Source organism: Corythoichthys intestinalis, chromosome 2, assembly GCF_030265065.1.
Source record: "Corythoichthys intestinalis isolate RoL2023-P3 chromosome 2, ASM3026506v1, whole genome shotgun sequence".
Classification (NCBI taxonomy): domain Eukaryota; kingdom Metazoa; phylum Chordata; class Actinopteri; order Syngnathiformes; family Syngnathidae; genus Corythoichthys; species Corythoichthys intestinalis.
The window spans coordinates 10825218-10843219 of NC_080396.1; the positions used below are offsets into that span (position 1 = coordinate 10825218).

At 40.1% G+C, this 18002-nt stretch overlaps 1 protein-coding gene across 4 annotated transcripts in view; it reads right to left on the minus strand.

Annotated features, from left to right (window-relative positions):
* Positions 1 to 18002, minus strand: part of LOC130930273 (immunoglobulin-like and fibronectin type III domain-containing protein 1) — a 60776-nt gene that overhangs the window by 25983 nt on the left and 16791 nt on the right. For 3 of the 4 annotated variants that reach the window (XM_057858129.1, XM_057858138.1, XM_057858119.1), the window contains exons 6-14: positions 10372 to 10471; positions 9987 to 10038; positions 6287 to 6437; positions 6058 to 6145; positions 2655 to 2927; positions 2278 to 2577; positions 1628 to 1699; positions 1335 to 1427; positions 933 to 1037 (exon numbers count right to left, since the gene is read on the minus strand). In XM_057858129.1, the coding sequence (XP_057714112.1) occupies positions 933 to 1037; positions 1335 to 1427; positions 1628 to 1699; positions 2278 to 2577; positions 2655 to 2927; positions 6058 to 6145; positions 6287 to 6437; positions 9987 to 10038; positions 10372 to 10471 (1234 nt within the window). Of the gene's footprint in view, positions 1 to 932; positions 1038 to 1334; positions 1428 to 1627; positions 1700 to 2277; positions 2578 to 2654; positions 2928 to 6057; positions 6146 to 6223; positions 6438 to 9986; positions 10039 to 10371; positions 10472 to 18002 lie in introns of those variants that run through there. The other variant, XM_057858145.1, reaches the window with a different exon arrangement.

Genomic DNA, 18002 nt, shown 5'->3' on the forward strand with positions numbered 1-18002 from the left:
CTCTAATTGTATTTTAAATTGCCTTTCAAGATGACATGTCTGTTCATGGTGCTAGATTCTATCAAATACATTTCCCCCAAAAATGTGACTTATGTTTTTTTTCCTTTTCATTCCGCATTTTTTGGCTGGTGTGACTTATACACAGGTGCGACGTATAGTTTGAAAAACACGGTAAGCGTGTGTGTGTGTGCAGCACGTCACATGAGTGACACGGCCAAACACTGCAAGGATGGATGCGTGCTAACTACACATAAAATAAGCAAACGTCTCACATAGTAAACTTAGGACGGAAACTATGGCAAATTTTCATCTCATTCTCGTCAAATGACCCCTGACATATGTCTCGTTATGTTTTAGTCTCCAGAGACACATTTTTAGCTCGTCATCGTCATGAAAAAAAAGACAAAATATTTTCGTTATCGTCATTGAAAACACTGATCGTCACAAAAAAAAATGTGATCTGTACTATTATCAACAAGTTTAACTGTCAATAATGAAAGTGGTTCTTTCCAAAAACAGCCAAATTTTATCAAGAGTCACCCAAATTTTATTAACTCGCCCAAAGCATTTTTCTCCTGTCCTGAGTCTCTGAAAAAAGACTGCAACAATGCGATGCTCCTTTAATAAAGTATATCATACCTGATTCCATACCTGATGACTAATTCTGTCTGGAAGACTAGCATTTCAAGGATACGAAACTTAACAATACATTTGGACTTGGTGTATGTCTGCTGGATCAGAAGATAAAAGCCTTTTGCCAAGAAAAGCTTCTTTTGTGTAATACGTACAGTATTTAGTGACTGACTTTCATGGGTCATGAATGTTTCTATGCCCTAAAACAGTTCTAATAGAGGAGGGAAAAATATACATAAATAGCTTTAACCGAAGCAACTTCTGGCTTTATGTCCTTTAATGCTTGATTGAATATTTACCAATGACTTTGTCTTCGATCAGCGGACCAATTCTTTTACGCCTCGGTTGTGTAGCAAACCCAGTCACTTCTTCATTCTCGCTGTCTTCATTAAATAAGCTGTCATCTATAAAGACAAAACAGTATATTGAACTCTACTCAGAATTAAGGAAACTGTATATCCCATCCAGTCTTAACAGCTTCTTTAGCAAAAGAATACTCAATTATGAGTAATACAGTATATTTGGGTATTAATATTTGTCTGAACATTGTTTCACAGGGGTTAGAGTAGCTATTTTTAAGTACATCAATGTCTCATAAGTTGACATTAATACTCTACAGACACTGAATATACTACTAAAGTAAGGATATAAATAGTTCTTAAACTTGAATCATCCGCAGCTGTTTTTGCGAACAAACTTACATTTTTTCTTTTTTAGCGTATTCACATCATCACATGCGTTGGCACCGTCTGCACAGAAAAGCGTATTCACATCATCACATGCGTTGGCACCGTCTGCACAGAAAAGCAACACAAAAGTAATGCTTTAATTGACTTGTCCTGTTAATGAGAATTTTCACAATAGTCATATTTTCTGTTGCAGGAATTCTCAACTGGTTGGTCGGGACTCGGGTAAAGGTGGGTGATAGACATGTTTCTGGTGGGTTGCGAACAGAAAGTAGAATATTACATATAATACTTGTTAGTGTTTTTACCTTGTCCTGCATTAGCCGTCTCTTCTTCCATCTGGTTTCCAGCATCACTGTCCTCTGTTACATCTGATTTTTCTGTTACAAAATTTGACAGCAACTGGTTTTAGCAATATGGTAACAAGGCTTTGATGATATCGTGATAAATTATAGGCTTTAGAGACCATACAGTGTTTCCCACCAATGAACGAGACTGGCGGCCCGCCACAGTCTCGTTTGCCCCCCCAACGCCGGGAGAAAAAAAAAAAAAAAAAAACATATAAATATATATATATATATATATATCGAGTGTCTAGCATCATCAATGGCACTGAAAGAGTTTTTTCGAAAGTCACAAAGAGCCACAGCAGAAGGACAATAAAGCCACATAATGCTCCGGAGCCGCAAGTTGTCGACCCGCTGGTCAAAATGATCAATAAAGCTACAAAATGTGCATTATAATAATGTAATATTGCTGTCGTTTTTTTTTTTTTTTTTTTTTTTAATCATCTTTTTAATAATCTCATGATGATAAGTCATGTCCAGTACTTATTTTTTTATTTTTTTTTGTGCTTTCTGGTGAAAATTTAAAAAAATACAAGTAACTTTGGCCATTATTTTAGAAGGGTGGCAGTGTGATACATATCTTTCGTAGTGTAAATTCAAATGGTACTTACCCCCTGTTGATGGTGAAAGTACGTTGAGCATTGAAGTGATAATGTTGCTGTTATCGTTAGCATCGTGTACGTCACTTCCACTGTATTGGACGGGTCCAGTCAGGGAAATGATTTCACCATCTTCTCCATAAGTGGTTAATGTTTTCTGCTCCGTCAGTTCCCCGGCGTCATGTTTTGCTTTCACAGCTTCCAAAATCATCTCCATTTCTTCTTGGTTTTTCTTTTGCTGCTGTCTGACCACCTCCTCAAGGTCTATCCCTGCTCCTTCAGTTTTCTTCTTACCTGCTGCTTTGAGGTCAGCTTGAGGCAAAATAAGCGATATACACAATCACAACTAAGAAAAAAGAACATAGTCCATTTCTAGTTGAGGTAGTTACCTTCTACATCTAATGGAGCTGTGCATGAGGCATTTCCAGCCACTGCTGAGTAGTCACCTTTGTCTTCATCTGAGCAGTTCTGAATCTGCAACCTGTGGATCATTTTGTGATCTGACACAGTTATTTTATATTTTTCACCATCTTCTAGCACATTGCCTTTGCTCATCCATGTAATCTCAGGCAGTGGGTGGGTCAGCACACATTCAAACAATGCAGTGTCTTTTTCTTCTGTTATTGCCTCTTGAAGTTTGACAACAAAGTCCAGATTAGGAACTGAAGAAACAAACAAACAAACAAAAAAAAAAAAGCATGGTATAATTAGGTAGGACAACCAAGCTGTCAAGAATACTGCTAGAACTACGAAGGACCAAATGGGACAGAAAGAAATATATAAAGGTGGGTTGCATATTTAAAATTATATACCGTATTGACCCGACTATAAGACGGCCCTGATTATAAGACGACCCCCTCTTTTTCAAGACTCAAGTTTGAAAAAAGACTTTAAAAGAATGTAGAATAACTAAGAAAATAACTAATTTTAACTTGTAAAACAAAACAAAAAAACTTGTACTTCCAAATTTTGCGTTGTGAAATAAACATGAAAAAAACACAATGTTGTTTTTTTCCGTTTGCAAGTGATTTTTTTGTTCTACAGGTGTTTTTTTTTCTTTGCTACAGGTTAAAAACCACCAATTACAAGTGCATTTTCAGAGACAAAAGTCACTTGTAACCACAGACGAAAAAAAAACTACTTGTACATCCATATGTTGTGTTGTTAAACACAAGCACAAAACATTATCCGAATGGTGGTTAAACAATGAGAACGGGAAAAAAAATCACAGGGTAGTAATTTGTTCTGCAAGTGTTTTTTGTTTGTCTGCAAGTGATTTTTTCCTCTGTGGGTTGAAAACCCTCTAGTTGCAAGTGCACAAATTATGTCTCACCCTTGTCGCGTTTTGTGAGACAAATGTCACTCATAGTTGGGCAACCATGACTGTTAGTAGTCGCTTTGGCAGCGACTTAAGCCAATAAGAGGCGCGGTCCAATGAACGCCTGTGTCCACTGGCATTTCTCTTTTCGCTCTCAATGTGCTAAAACGGCATCATTGAAAACTTTTTGAGGCAACGCATGAACGGGTCATTCCGTGCATGCGTTAATTGCGTCAAATATTTTAACGTTGGATCAATAAAAAATAATTAATTACTGTCCGTTAACGCGATAAATTTGACAGCCCTACAGCCAACATATTCACATAAGCACCAATCCTACCAAGTCCAGTTCCTTCCCACACACAAACTGCCAGTGGAGAAAGAAGTGCACCTTTCAAAACAGTTGTCATATGTGCAATGTGATGTTTTTGAATCGTTTTTAGAGCATTTTTCTTTTAATTTCTCCACTTGTTTGTTGTTGTTGTTTTTATATAATAAATTACAAAGAGAAAATGCGCTTTTCAGTGTGAGTGTTTAAATATTTTATGGTGAAAATAGCTGGGGATGGGGGGGCAGCAAATATGTTGCCTACGGTACCAAATTGGTCAGGAACGGCCCTGCCTCCTAGCGTTCATTACAGCACTACAAGTGTAACTAACAATCAAAATTCATGTTCTTTGCTAATTATGCCTTCAATTACTGTTCCGGTTATTTCATAAATTATTAGTTATGGTATTTTGTAAAACTTTTGACAGTGGTGGCATAAGACTGTCATAAGACAATCATAATTATGACATGACACTGCCATGACCAATGACAGATGTCATTTAGTGTCGTCCGGTAAATTATCTCACTATTGAATGGATGTAAAAAATCTGAGCTGGACATAAATGGAGTTAGTTACATGATGGCCCCCTGGTGGCCGAAAAGTCTCATTGCATGTAATTGACATTCTATATATATATAAAAGTTACAAAAATGCAACAAAAATTAATGGAAATGAACAAAAAAAAATTGTTTTTATAATGGGTCAAAATTATTTTTCGAACAGATCATGTGACTAGCAAATTAGACGGTCATTTTCTTTGCATATAATTAAAAAAAAAAAAAAATTAGGGAAGGGCAATTTTATTTTTCAAATGATTTTTTTTCTTTGATTAAAAATATTGTTTTCTGATTGAATCAACTTGTTTGGGGATTAAGTGATTTAGACACACATTCCCTACTCATTTGTCCCAAACACAAAAAGGATTGCTTCAAAGAAAACGTTTTCAATGAAAAATTAAGTGTTCAAATGCAAATTTTTCAATCTCAAATATTTTTTCGCAATCAAAAACTTTTTCCACGATTGAAATTTTTCTTTTTTTTTTGATGAAGTGATTTTTTTTTTTTTTTGAACATGTACATTTTTTTGAAGCAACTTATTTTTAGATTTGAATAATAAAGACAAAAATGTCCTAGCCAAAATGTGGCCCAAAATCAAAAAAGTTGCTTCAATGGAAAAAAAAAACTTGACTTCAATCAAAAAAAAAAAAAAAAAAAAAAAAAAAAAACAATCAAGAAAAATAGCTATCACATGCATTTTTTTTTATTTTTTTTTTTTGATTGAATCAACTTTTTTTTAGGTTGAAAATATATATTTTGATTGAAGCAACTTTTTTGATTGAATAATAACGACACAAATCTACCTCCATATGGCTCCACCTAGTGGATACAATTTTTGACTGGGGTAACTACATTGGCACGACACCGGCGTGCGTACCATATTCAATGGATGACGATCTTGGCGAAAAGTATTGCCTAAGAATCCTGATTTAGAATTCCCCTCAAGAATGATGGGAAACAAAAAACGCTCAGTGTCAACTTATTATTATAAATATTCTTGTAAGTTAATTTTATTGCTGACACTGCATTTCGGGGTCATCAACATGTTGTGCCCCCCCCTGCCCCAAAAGTCAAACTCCGCCTATGGTCATGAGCAAGTATTAATTCTCATGGAAGTGTCATGTCATAATTATGATGGTCTTATGGCAGTCCTATGATGCCACTGTGAAATAAAGTGTTACCTATTAACCCAAATAAATCCACAAATAGGCCGCACTAGACTATAAGCCACAGGGTTCAAAATGAAGGAAAAAAGTAGCGGTATTTATAGTATATACAAATAAAGTTACACTCTTAAGTAGATTTGTCTTTTTTTCCCCCATAAGTAATATTTATCTCATTGGCTGCTATTGATGACGAGAGACCAATTTGTCCAAGAGTCAAATTGTTTAAAATGCGAGGCCTGACTGTGAATGCTCATTTTTTAGTGCTGTTGAAGGCGCTAGATGTCCAATCCATTTAAAATACGACTCCTCCAGTCCAAATGGATTGGATGTCTAGCGCCATCAAAGGCAACTAATAAATTAAATGAGTTCCCCATAAAGGGTTAATGGTTCAGTCATCACTTATTCCGTGGACCGTCAACATACTTGTGAGGTTTTCAGCATCAGTTGCGTTTCCACCATTTATAAGTCCATTTTTCATTAGAATTTCTTCATCAGGAGGACTCATTCCCTTCTGTTGGAGACAAAAACAAATTGATTGGAAAAATGCCATTAAACAAAATACAAATAACTGTCGTTTAAGCAATAATACCATCATGGATTAATCTATGAAGAGCTGGAAGTCAGTTGGAATGCAACCTAGTTGATTTCACACCTGGTATTTTAGCGCTCGTTGCCTCTCCTCCATTTTCAAGTGCATCAAATGCATGTCTGTTGTCCCTAATCCGTCGTAGTCCCTCTGCAGAGTGTCTCGGTATCTTTCATCTCTTTCTTTGGTTTTCTCTGTCTGGTTTTCTTCGAAAATGCTAAAGATAGTTGAAATATTATTTAATATACCACTGAAAACCTGCCACTAAAGATCCCACATACAAGGTGTGTCAAAAAAGGTCCAACATATGTTGCCCCAAAGACATATAAGTGTGTCATTTTCTTAATTCAGTTTGTGAAGTGAATGTTGTAGGATGACAATTCAAAGGCCAAATGTGAAGTAAGGTTGGCCAACCATGTTTTTGAATAATATCAATGGCTAAACAATTATAAGTAGGGTTGTTCCGATTATGTTTTTTTTGCTCCCGATCGTGTTAGTTTGAGTATCTGCTGATCCCGATATTTCCCAATCCGATTGCTTTTTTTTGCTCCCGATTCAATTCCAATCATTCCCGATAATTTTTCCCGATCATATACATTTTGGCAATGCATTAAGAAAAAAATGAATAAAACTTGGACGAATATATACATTCAACATACAGTACATAAGTACTGTATTTGTTTATTATGACAATAAATGCTCAAGATGGCATTTACATTATTAACATTCTTTTTGTGAGAGGGATCCACGGATAGAGAGACTTGTGACTTTGTATATTGTGACTAAATATTGCCATCTAGTGTATTTGTTGAGCTTTCAGTAAATGATACTGTAGCCATGCCCAAATGCATGATGGGAAGTGCAACCATGACTGTGCGTAGTGCTACCAATTGATATATCTTCTCTGCGTTGGGAAATAACAAGGTGTTAAGAAAAAGATCAATTGCTACCTTGCTTCCCCACTTTGCTTCCCATGATATTTCTAATCATAGGGAGAGATTGCATACCTGTTAAGTTGTAGAAATTGCAAATAGGGAGATTTCTGTTTGCCAACCCCGATGACGCGCGCGCGCGCGACAATCGCTAAGACAAAATGCAACCATTTTTTTTCAAGTTCATTTTGGTCACAACACTTGTGTAAACATTAACTACACTGTCAAAGAACCTCTTTTTGGTGGCATCAGAGATAGTCTTCAACTTGCTCCATGTATTGTCTGGCATCATGTGATACTGCTATGTTGCCTGTGTCATGCCAGTTCTCCTTGTTCCTGTAATCAACATCTAGGATATCCTCAGCTTTCCTGATCACATCCATTTGCACAAATTTGGACATCAGCTTCCTCAGCAGCCTCTTCATCTCATCAACCATCACTCCAATTAGGGTTTTGTCAGACTAAATCAGCAAGATTAAAAACATTAATTACATCATTTAGAAAATTAATCATATTTGTTTTTAAAAGTATCTTTGTCATGGCAGTTTTTTAATTGAATTGTAACCTAGAATTGAAACTTTATATTTTTTGTTTCAGCACAGTAATAATGATATAATGTAATAAAGTGTATAGTATACACTTTAGCTTTAGCATAATAGCGAATCTAAATGATTAAACTTCAAGTAAGTAACGATATGCTTTCTCACTTAAATTCATATATTGTGGGGGTAGGACCGCAGTGGTTTAATATTCCATCATGTTTGATCCACGAAAACACAGAGTATAGCAGCGACTTCTTCCTCATCGTTCTCCCATCATTAGCTCTAATGCTATTAGCATTAGGCTAGTTAGCTATCGCTGACAGGTAAGACTTACGGCAATTACGTTGACGAACATCGTTTTTCCCGAATACTGGAGGCCGACCAGGGTCAGCTCCATCTCTTCCTTCCAAAATAAAGACTTGAACCAGTCTAAAAGCCGGTTTATTAGTGCCAGCATCTTGGGAAGTCGGTGGTGCTTCGCCTCTTCCCTCCCTGTCAGATGATTGGTTGGGCTTTTCCAGCTCTGAAGGGGAGTGAGGGCAGGGAAGTCGGAGACGGCCAGGCTATTCGTTGTTGGTCACTTTCCGAATCGGGCCGAATGGTACCGTTACAAAAAGGTGACAAACAAAAACGTAAAAAAAAAAAAAAAGAATTGACATTTTTGGAAAATCGGGAGATTTGGCTTTCTAATCGTGAGGCGTGAGCATTGGGGTCAAAATCGGGAGTCTCCCGACCAAATCGTGAAACTTAACAGGTATGGGATTGTAAGGCTTTAGCCAATTAAAAAAAGGCTCCAATGGCTGCCAAAATTCACTCTACTCAATTTACGCTGCCATTTATCTCTCTATATAGGTAAAATGGAGCCATTACAGATTGAACGCGACAATGCGTGAGTGGATCGTGCAGTGCATGCATTAATTGCATTAAATATTTTAACGTGATACATTTTTACAAAAAATAATTACCGCCGTTATCGGGATAAATTTGATAACCCTACCTTAAGCCTAAACTAAAGACTCTGGATGAGTGTAACATATTATGTCTGTAACGTTAAATACAATTAGAAAATGATTTAATTAAAAAAATATTTATATATTAAAAAAAGGCATAGCTGATATTTTTTTGCCGATTCCGATACTTTGAAAATGACGTGATCGGACCCGATCGATTGGCATCCCGAACGATCGGACATCTCTAACGATAAGCATATTTTCGTTATTTTTTTAACGCAACCCTTCCAGATTCTTTGTTTAACCCATAGCAACACCCTTGACAACGAAAATGCTTTTCTTCGACAATCTTTGGAAATCTTCGGAATTGACGTCACACCGAGAACTGCGAGGGAAGTCCGCCATACACACAGGATTGTTGCATTGCTTCTCGGTAAGATGCCACGGCGGTGTGTGGCGATGTATTGTTCTCAATCCAAAGAAAAGTTGTATGAGTGGCTGAAGGATAGCAGGGCATGTAAATGGACATCTTTTGTTCGCACTAAGCGAATGAATTTCACGCCATCATCGAGTAGTGTTCTCTGCTGCAAACACTTCGAAGATGCCTGCTTCCTCAACCGGTCTGCTTATGAAGAAGGATTTGCCAAAAAGTAAGTGTGATTTTTGGATAGATGACTGATGACTTTGTCAAAGCAGAGCTGCCAACTGTTGTGGAATGAACAGTAGAAGCTAGTGACGTTAGCCGAAAGCTAACTCGTGGCAATCCCCGATCATAGTTGTTGTTGCGTTCGCTAGGTTAACCGTGTTTAAATTGTGCGTCATCTACGATCCTGTCCGAAAGGGTTAATCGACTGCCAATCGGGAAAAGGTGTGGATGTGCATATAAGCGGGTCGGCGTCGCGGTAATTCACGGTCACGTTGCAGTAAGAGACACACACCGCCGGTGAGTTTGTGCACATTTATTTGTATTTGTATTATGTATTTCCACCTTCATGCTTCAAGCATTGCATTTGTACGATTCGGCGTTTCTTTCACGGTGATCGCTTGATAGCCTTCTAGTTTGTGTTTTACGTACAAGAGCCGCTGACAGGTGACAAGTGTTGCTTTTAATGTCTGGCAGCGAATCATGATGTAAGAGGCGAGGGGGTGAGATGAGCAAGAAGCAAAACTTTGCGGTCGAATGTGGCAATACGTCTGCTCTCAACACAACTTTCATTTTTGAAATGCTGGAATAATCCTTCTAGCAGGGAATGAAGTGATGAAAGCAAAAACCCAAAGGGTGGTTATTACAAAGTTGCAGATGGGATTCTGCAACTTTTCTGACACACCATTGTCATCTTACTTTGAATTCGTCTTTCTCAGCATTTTTCTGAAATCCGATGGATCGGTTACATCTAGGAGCAGAAAAATTAATAAGGACAAAAAAATAAATACCTTGTATGCTGTTGAAAAAAAAACTTTTACAGTATAATACTGGTTTATCGACATATAAAAACGGCACAGTGCTTTGGTAAGCATACATATCTTTACGGTACAGTTTTGTTTTTAACTGTAAATCATGGCGGTAATTCAATGTCTAATAGCTTGACAGCACTTTAAAAAAAAATGTAAACAGTGTAAGTACAGTAATTGGATTCTGTAAATAAATAAGGACGGGAAATACACAGAGAAATTATCTAAAACTAAAAACTGTTAATGCTTGAGAAAGTAAAACATAAATAACTTACGGTCTGTTACATTTAGTGTTGTAGAGCAAATAGCTTTTCCGTAGTCATTCACAGCAATGCATTTGTACGTGTCTTCATCTTCACCCGTTACTGCCCGGACCTAGATAAACACATACTTTAACATGATGCAAAGTAAAATGTCAGATTTTTAATGTTTTGCACAAGGGCGTAGGTTTGCATAGGGACGGCAGGGACAAAACACAACTAACACTAACTTTCCAGGTAGCTCAAATTGTCCCCACCAACTTTTAAGCAACCTTATTTGCATTAGATAATGTGTTCAGTTAGGTCATTTACATTGTCTTCCCATATGTTTTAACAATAGAATTGACCTTACCATTATCAAGTGAATTATTTCCCTTATTTTTAAACTTACATTTACCCCTTTTTCACTTGCTGAATGTGCCAATTTATGTTTTTTTTTTTTTCCTCAAACGCACATTTGATTGGCTGATGACTTGATCCCCCCCCCCCCCCCCCCCACACACACACACACACACACAACCATACACAACTTTCACAGTACAGAATTACCTTACATGGGAGGGATATTAGACGTTTTTTGGCCAGCAGCCCGCTGTAAGTAATGTAAAACGCAATTGTTGTAAAACCCACCAATAATTTCGCTATTGAAAGTCGGACCTGCATCACAGTTTAGCACAGGGGTTGCGTTAACCGAATATTTTCCGTCGTTGACCGGTTTTTTAAAACGGTGAAGGAAAAAATTGACGTCCATCTGTCATTTTGACAGGTTGCAATTCACACCCCAGACCACAGGGTGGCGAGTGAGCATATTAATTAGCTATTGTCTCTCTTGATGCATGACGTCGTTGGCCTTACTCGGAAAAATGTCAAGGCAACTGAGTGTTTGCCTGGCACGGCCAGACTGTTCTCCCTGTATTTTTCAAACACTGAGAGAAAAGTCTGGGACCCAGCCCATTATCGGCCTCTCGGGTAGGAACAAAATCAATCGACAAATCAGATTCGTTTATTTGCGTGACGTGTTCTTCACGAGCAACGTCACTCTTGCGCGCCAAAAGCCGTCTCTACAACAACACGGATGGCGAACGGGAGAGCCAAGAATATGTTCCAATCCGCGGTAAATTCAGTTTTAAATGAGCTAAATACATCGACACGGCACATTGACAACAGTCTGTCTCGCGCTAGCCATGTTGAATAAACTCCGCTCTCCTCGTATGTTTACTTCCGCGCGCAAGTCCCTCGTCCTGCCCTCATCGCTTTGCTAACGGCACGTCCGCCCGTCGCTGATTGGTGCACTCCGCTGTCTGTTTGGCTCTTGTTAAGCTTGTTCGGACAGAATATTAAAAAAAATGAATGAAAACTAAATACTATTGAATATGTCATTATTATCATTTTTAAAATGCAAGTGACGGGTAAAAATGGATTATGACCGGATTTATATGACACTGTCAGTCAAAATGACAGACAACAAAAAAGTCTAGCGCAACCTCTGGTTTAGCATTACATCAAACTGTGTGAACTTGCTAACGGAGTAGGAAGCTGCTTAGGAGAAGTGTCCTTCTGTATGTGTTTTCTACTATGTTAACTAGAGCTGGGAATCTTTGGGCACCAAACGATTCGATTACGATTACGATTCAGAGGCTCCAATTCGATTATAAAACGATTATTGATGCACCCCCCTCCTTTTTTTTTTTTTTTTTTTTTTTTTTTTAATAAAGTTTTGTACATTAGTTCCAAAATTGTTCAAAAATACTCTCAGGCTAAACCAAACTACTATTTCAGTATCAAGTTAACATATAGCAGTAAACAAATATACAAAAATAACATTAAATAAAAAAAACTCCAGTCCCCATTCTGTATCAGCAGCTTTAAACTACATTCAATTAATTTAATGTTGTGAATCAACCGTTAAAGTTGTTAAAATTGCTCCCGTTATTCCATAATTTCCCTTTTGTCTACTTTTGACATGTGAAAGTTTTAAAACTATTTTAAAGATAGATTCAAGTCAATATTTTACCGATTTAGGAGTATTTTAGATAAAAAGTTAATTAGGTTTGCTTGGAAGGTTCGCTACCACAGCATTGCAGGGAAGTTTACTGCTTTAAGATGGCGGCCGTTTACTAACGCCCGCATCTAGCTTTTTGCAGATGTGCTGCTACCGAGTCTATAATCCATCTAGTCCTATATAAATGATATCTACCGTAACATTATGTAGCTTAGCTATACTTGTAGCAGCTTTTCGGCAGCAGGCAGGTATGTTGTTGTGTTTTTTTATCTCGTGGCATGAGTTGAGCTAGAGCCGTGAGTTGAGTGTTGGCATTACCCGAGGGGCCGGTTAATGAGAAGCATAATGTTTAGCTACTCCCGCTACGTTCCGTCCCGAAGCCCGCGCGGCGCGCTGAGTGTGTTCCACATTACTTGGCATATTTCAATAATCGGAATTTGGATGTTTGTGAATCGTTCTCGAATCTTCCACAGCCGAATCGCGAATAATCTAAGAATCGGAAATTTTGCACACCTCTAATGTTAACGTTAACTAAACTGTGAGAAATATAGTGAACTCTGCTCAGCTGTAAGAAATTTAGTGTATCAAGGTTTAACCCCTTCTCCCTAGTTTTCATTTTTATTTTGCTTATGTGGTCTTTAGCAGCCCAAAGGAGCTTTCTTTTTTTTTTTTTTTTTTCTTTTTTTTTTTTTTTAAAACCTGTCCTGTTCAGCTGTTTGACACAGAGAATGGAAGTCTAAGTGCCCGGATTCTGAACAGTTTTAATGTTTCACATTGAGAGTCTGACATACTCCCATTGTGATCATTCAAAATACCTTTTTATTATGACAAAGCAGCGAACAGGAAGGGATTATGGGGGGACAGAAGAAAAGAAATACAAGAGAAGAAGGAAAAGAAACACATACACAAACAACAACTAGAAATACGTTGAACATCTAAACTAGTTACTAATATGCTGGTGCTATCGTCAGCGAGATGTATTTCCGGTTTACACCATGTGGGGGCCTATTGGCCAGTGAAAGAGGAGAATGGGGGTGGGGGTGTCTATAAGCTAAGTGATTGAAAGGGGTAGAGTGTACACAAATCAGTTCTGTGATCTAGAACCCAGTAATCGTGTGAATCTCTTATGAGTGTAAGCCCGTTGACGACCAACCCTACGCCGCCGCATCGCCAATCCCGGCACCGGGAGCCCCAACCAGAGCATGCCCTACCACATCCAGCAGCACGCAGGCCCCACCGGGCGCGCGACAGCCACGCAGACGGGCGGAGAAGCCGCGCGGGCGCCAACCCAGGGCCACGGTGCCCACCCAGCCAGCCCGGGGAGGGAGGGCTGGCGGGGGGGCGGGGGGGTGTGGGGCCATGCGCAGCCCATCCCTCCTCCCGCAGCCCAGCAAAGGAGCCATCGTCCCCCCCCCGGGACCCAGGGTGGTCCCCCGGGCCACCCGCGCACCCATCAACCGGACTTCAGGGATGGCAGGAGGGGACGCATCACCAACCCCCCGCCTACACCTACCCCCACCCGCCCACCCGGGCCACGAGCCACAGCCGCAGCCCCCCAACCGGCATGACACGCCACGGGACCCCCAGCGGCCCACCAAGCCCCAGGCAAGGCAGGGTCCCCCGCCGGTGCAGGCGACACCCCGCCGATACACCGGCGCCCAGCCAGCGACCCGTGACGGAGCGCAGGGCGGATGCCCAGCCAGAGAAGAGAGGGCAAGGCGGAGTCAGGAGAATGCCCAGGAACTGCCACGGGGCGATGCAAGATCGGAGACCCGACCCCCCAACCTACTCCCGCGGCCGGCAGCCGAGGCAGAGGGGAGGCCACACCCCAGGAGCCACGCCATATACAAAAAGTGTGGGACCCACCTACCACCCTATTACTGTGGCTGCCAGGTTCCCGACTGGCAGCCATAGCCCAGCACCGTGATGGGGGTGTGAGGGGAGGGTAGTGCAATGTATGCATTAAAATAGGAGAGCTTGGCTTGGGGCAGTGGGACCGCAGCATGGAGCTTCTGCCCAGCCGCCCGTCCCACCGCCCTTTGCCAGAGCCCTCCTGTGGAGTATGATGTGTGGTGCATTTAAAAAAGGTGCAGAGATGGCGGGGCCTGTGGTGAGGAGGCAGCCGTGAGGTGCCCCCACCCCCAACAGGTCCCAACCATCCCACAACCTCGGTGTGTGGTGCATTAAAAACAGGGGGGAGCCGGGCCGGGACTGTAAAGCCCCGTCCCAACTCTCCCCCAGTATGAGCATGTAAGTGCCAGGGTGAAAAATATTTACAGTGCCGAAGTGAGAAGTGCGTGAGTTAAGAGGCAGGCTCCCGCGGGCGTGCCCCCGTCCACCAGAACCACCGGCCGCAGGGCGGAAGAGGCGTCAGGGCCCCGATCAATCCCCGCCCCAGACCACCCACGGCGCCTCCGCGACCGCCCCCCCCCCCCCCCACCCACCGAGCACCCACCCCGCACTCCGAGCAGGCGCCACACCAAGCGCCGGCGACCAGGGGAGGTCCACCCCACCGGCAAGGGAAAGCAAGCCTCACCCAAGGCCCCGCGGGCCCCAAGAGGCCCCGCCAACGACCCCGCCGGCCGGAGGGCAGCAGCGGCCGCCGCGGCCCAGGGAGGCGAACAGGGCCGGAAGCAGACCAAGGGGACGGAAGCGCGCCCCCCACAACCCACCCCCGGGCCATGAGGGGCGCGCGGCATGACACCAGAGGGCACCTCCACGGCACCCGGTACAGGGAGACGCGGCTCCGGCCGGGCGGACCTGGGAGGGAACCATGGCTGCCGCATGCACCCCCTGGCCCCCACCCCGGCCGGCCGGGGAAGGGCCGCGGCCCCGGATCGGCACCCGCGCGGCCCCCCCACCCGCCCACGACACCAGCGCGCGCCCGACGGGACCCCCGCACAGCCAGACGCAACAAGACAAGCCCCGGCCCTGTTTGTGTTTGGCTGTGCTTGTGGACATAAGCAATAGTGTTGCTCAATTTTTATTTATTTTTGTTATTCCCTGACTAAGAAGATTTTTTCTTGTATTTAATTTATTTAGACAGGCAATTTTGAATGGTATTAATATTTATTTATTTATTTATTTATTTTTTGCATTCCTGGATACTCATTATGATTACCAAGTTTATATTTCTTGTGAATGTTATTTTTTTATTTATTTATTTTTTTTTTTTTTTGCATTTCTGGATATTTATTATGATTAACAAGTTTATATTTCTTGTGTATGTTAATATAATTTGTGTTTAAAACTTCAAACAATGCAATTTAAATTTCCTAATAAAAAACAGATATTTATTCTGCAAGTTTTCAAAATGTTACTTTAATAGTTTTTGAAAACAAAGGTTTGAATCAAACGGTGTATCACCTGAACCAATACATATGCACTGCAAAAACCCACCTCCTTAAAAACTGAAAATGAATAAATAAATAAATTAATTAATTAAATTCCCTTGTTTTCAGTGTTAATCTACTAGAAATAAGTGGAATTATCTGCCAGTGCTTCAAGTATATTTTACTCTGATTTCTTGAAATAAGAAAAATAGCTAGCTGAAAATAAGCTTAACAGACTTATTTTAAGCAAAAGGTTTGTATATTTAATCTTAAAAAAAAAAAAACAAAAAAAAAACGTGTGTGTCAGAAATGTTCTTAATTCAATGATACAACTAGCTAAGGATAGCACCAACATATTCATAGTTAGTGTAGGCCACTGGTGTCAAACTGACTCCACAAAGGGCCAAGTGGGTGCAGGTTTTCTTTCCAACCATTGAAGAGGACACCTTTTGACCAATCTGATCTCTTACATGGGTAATCAGTTAAACTTTGTCAGGTGCTACTTGTTTCAACAGAAAATTCATTGGTTAAACTGTTTGCACGGTATTGGTTGGAACAAAATCCAGCACCCACTTGGCCCCTTGTGGAACTGGTTTGATACCTATGGTGTAGGCGTTCAATGTATTTGTTGTTTTTTTTTTTTGCTTTTCCTGTCTCTCCCCTTCTTTTTCTCTGTTCCCCCATAATCCCTTTCTGTTCGCTGCTTTCTCCTAATAAACGAGGTTCATTGAATGATCACAATGGGCGTATGTCATACTCCCATGTGATATATTTAAACTGTTTTGACCAATCGGACACTCAGATCTCCATTCTCTGTGTCAAGCAGCTGAACAGGACAGGTTAAAGAAAAAAAAAAAAAAAGGAAATGTTCTTAATTCAAGAATAGATATCGTTCAAAACATTATTTGAAAGCATTTTTTTCTTGATTTAGGTGATAAATGACCAACTTTTAGATGTATAGGCTTAATAAGAACAAATGCAGGCATGAAAATGGGTCAGGGGTTAAAAAGGTGAGAAGGGTGTGGAGGAAATATGTTCCAGTACACTGTACACCCCAACAAAATATTGAGCTCTGTCGACCCACACTGTGTTTCAGCAGGGCCGTGCAGAGACCGGTGGAGGGGCGGGTGCTCGTAGATCAAAAGGGGCACATGAACAAGTATTTAATACACCTTAAAACAACATAACTTCAATTTTAACCAGCTTTAGATAATAATTGGCTGCGACTGTGACATACTTTAATTGGGAGGGGGCAACAGTGAATAGAAATCAAAACTGTCATCCACACTTTCTGGCTGTGACTCAGTCAGTCTAGCTCTTTTCTTCCTTCAACCTCTGCATCAAAACTTCCTTCCTCAACTTGTTCATCTGAGAACAAACCACATCAGATGGTCACTGAGCCACCAACAGCACAGTTTTCTCAAAACTATTATTTCATTATTAACAACTCTAGCACCTAATGATTAATAAAGCAATAACATAAAATCTTATAGAAAAATAACATTGTAATGTGTTTATAATTGTATTTAATACCCAACTATCCTTGCAAACCTGTTCTTACCAGGTCTGCTATTCACCCAGCTGATGAGGTATCCGCTGCCTTTAGCAGCCTCATCCAACTCCTTTTTTTATCCCTCAATCTCCTTTCCCTACGAGGCATGTCTATGTAATGAAATATAAATATAAAAAAAAACAAAAAACAAAAACAGACTCCCCGGTGGCTTTTAGTTTTAAAGCTTTCTTAATTTCTTTCTCTCTCAATAACGATGGAGGTAGATTTGTTTTTATTATTCAATCAAAAAACAAAGTTACTTCTATCAAAAACAAAGTTGCTTCAATCAAAATACAGTTATACTTTTAATCCCAAAAGTCACTTCAATTAAAAAAATGTTTTTGATTGCAAAATAAATTTGAGACAAAAAAAGCATTTGAAAACTATTTTTCTTGATTGAAACAAATTTTTCCATTGAAGTAATGTTGTTTTGCGTTTGGGCCACATTTTGGCTAGGACATTTGTGTTTTTATTATTCAATCAAATAAGTTGCTTCAAACAAAAAATATATATAAAAAGAAAAACTTTGCACATGTGTCAATCACCGTTTAACAAAGCCTGAGAGGGTTTGAGTAGACTCAGTATGAAGCATTTTCTTACTACTTTATTCTTGTTTAAAAATAATTCGGTGGGGCAGTAACATGTTTAAAACTTATCATAATTCTTACATTTTGAAGTGCTTGAAAACCATTTATACATGATACTTTGGTGAAAAAAGTGAAAAAACATGTCTTATATACATGTATCTTTTTTCCAATGT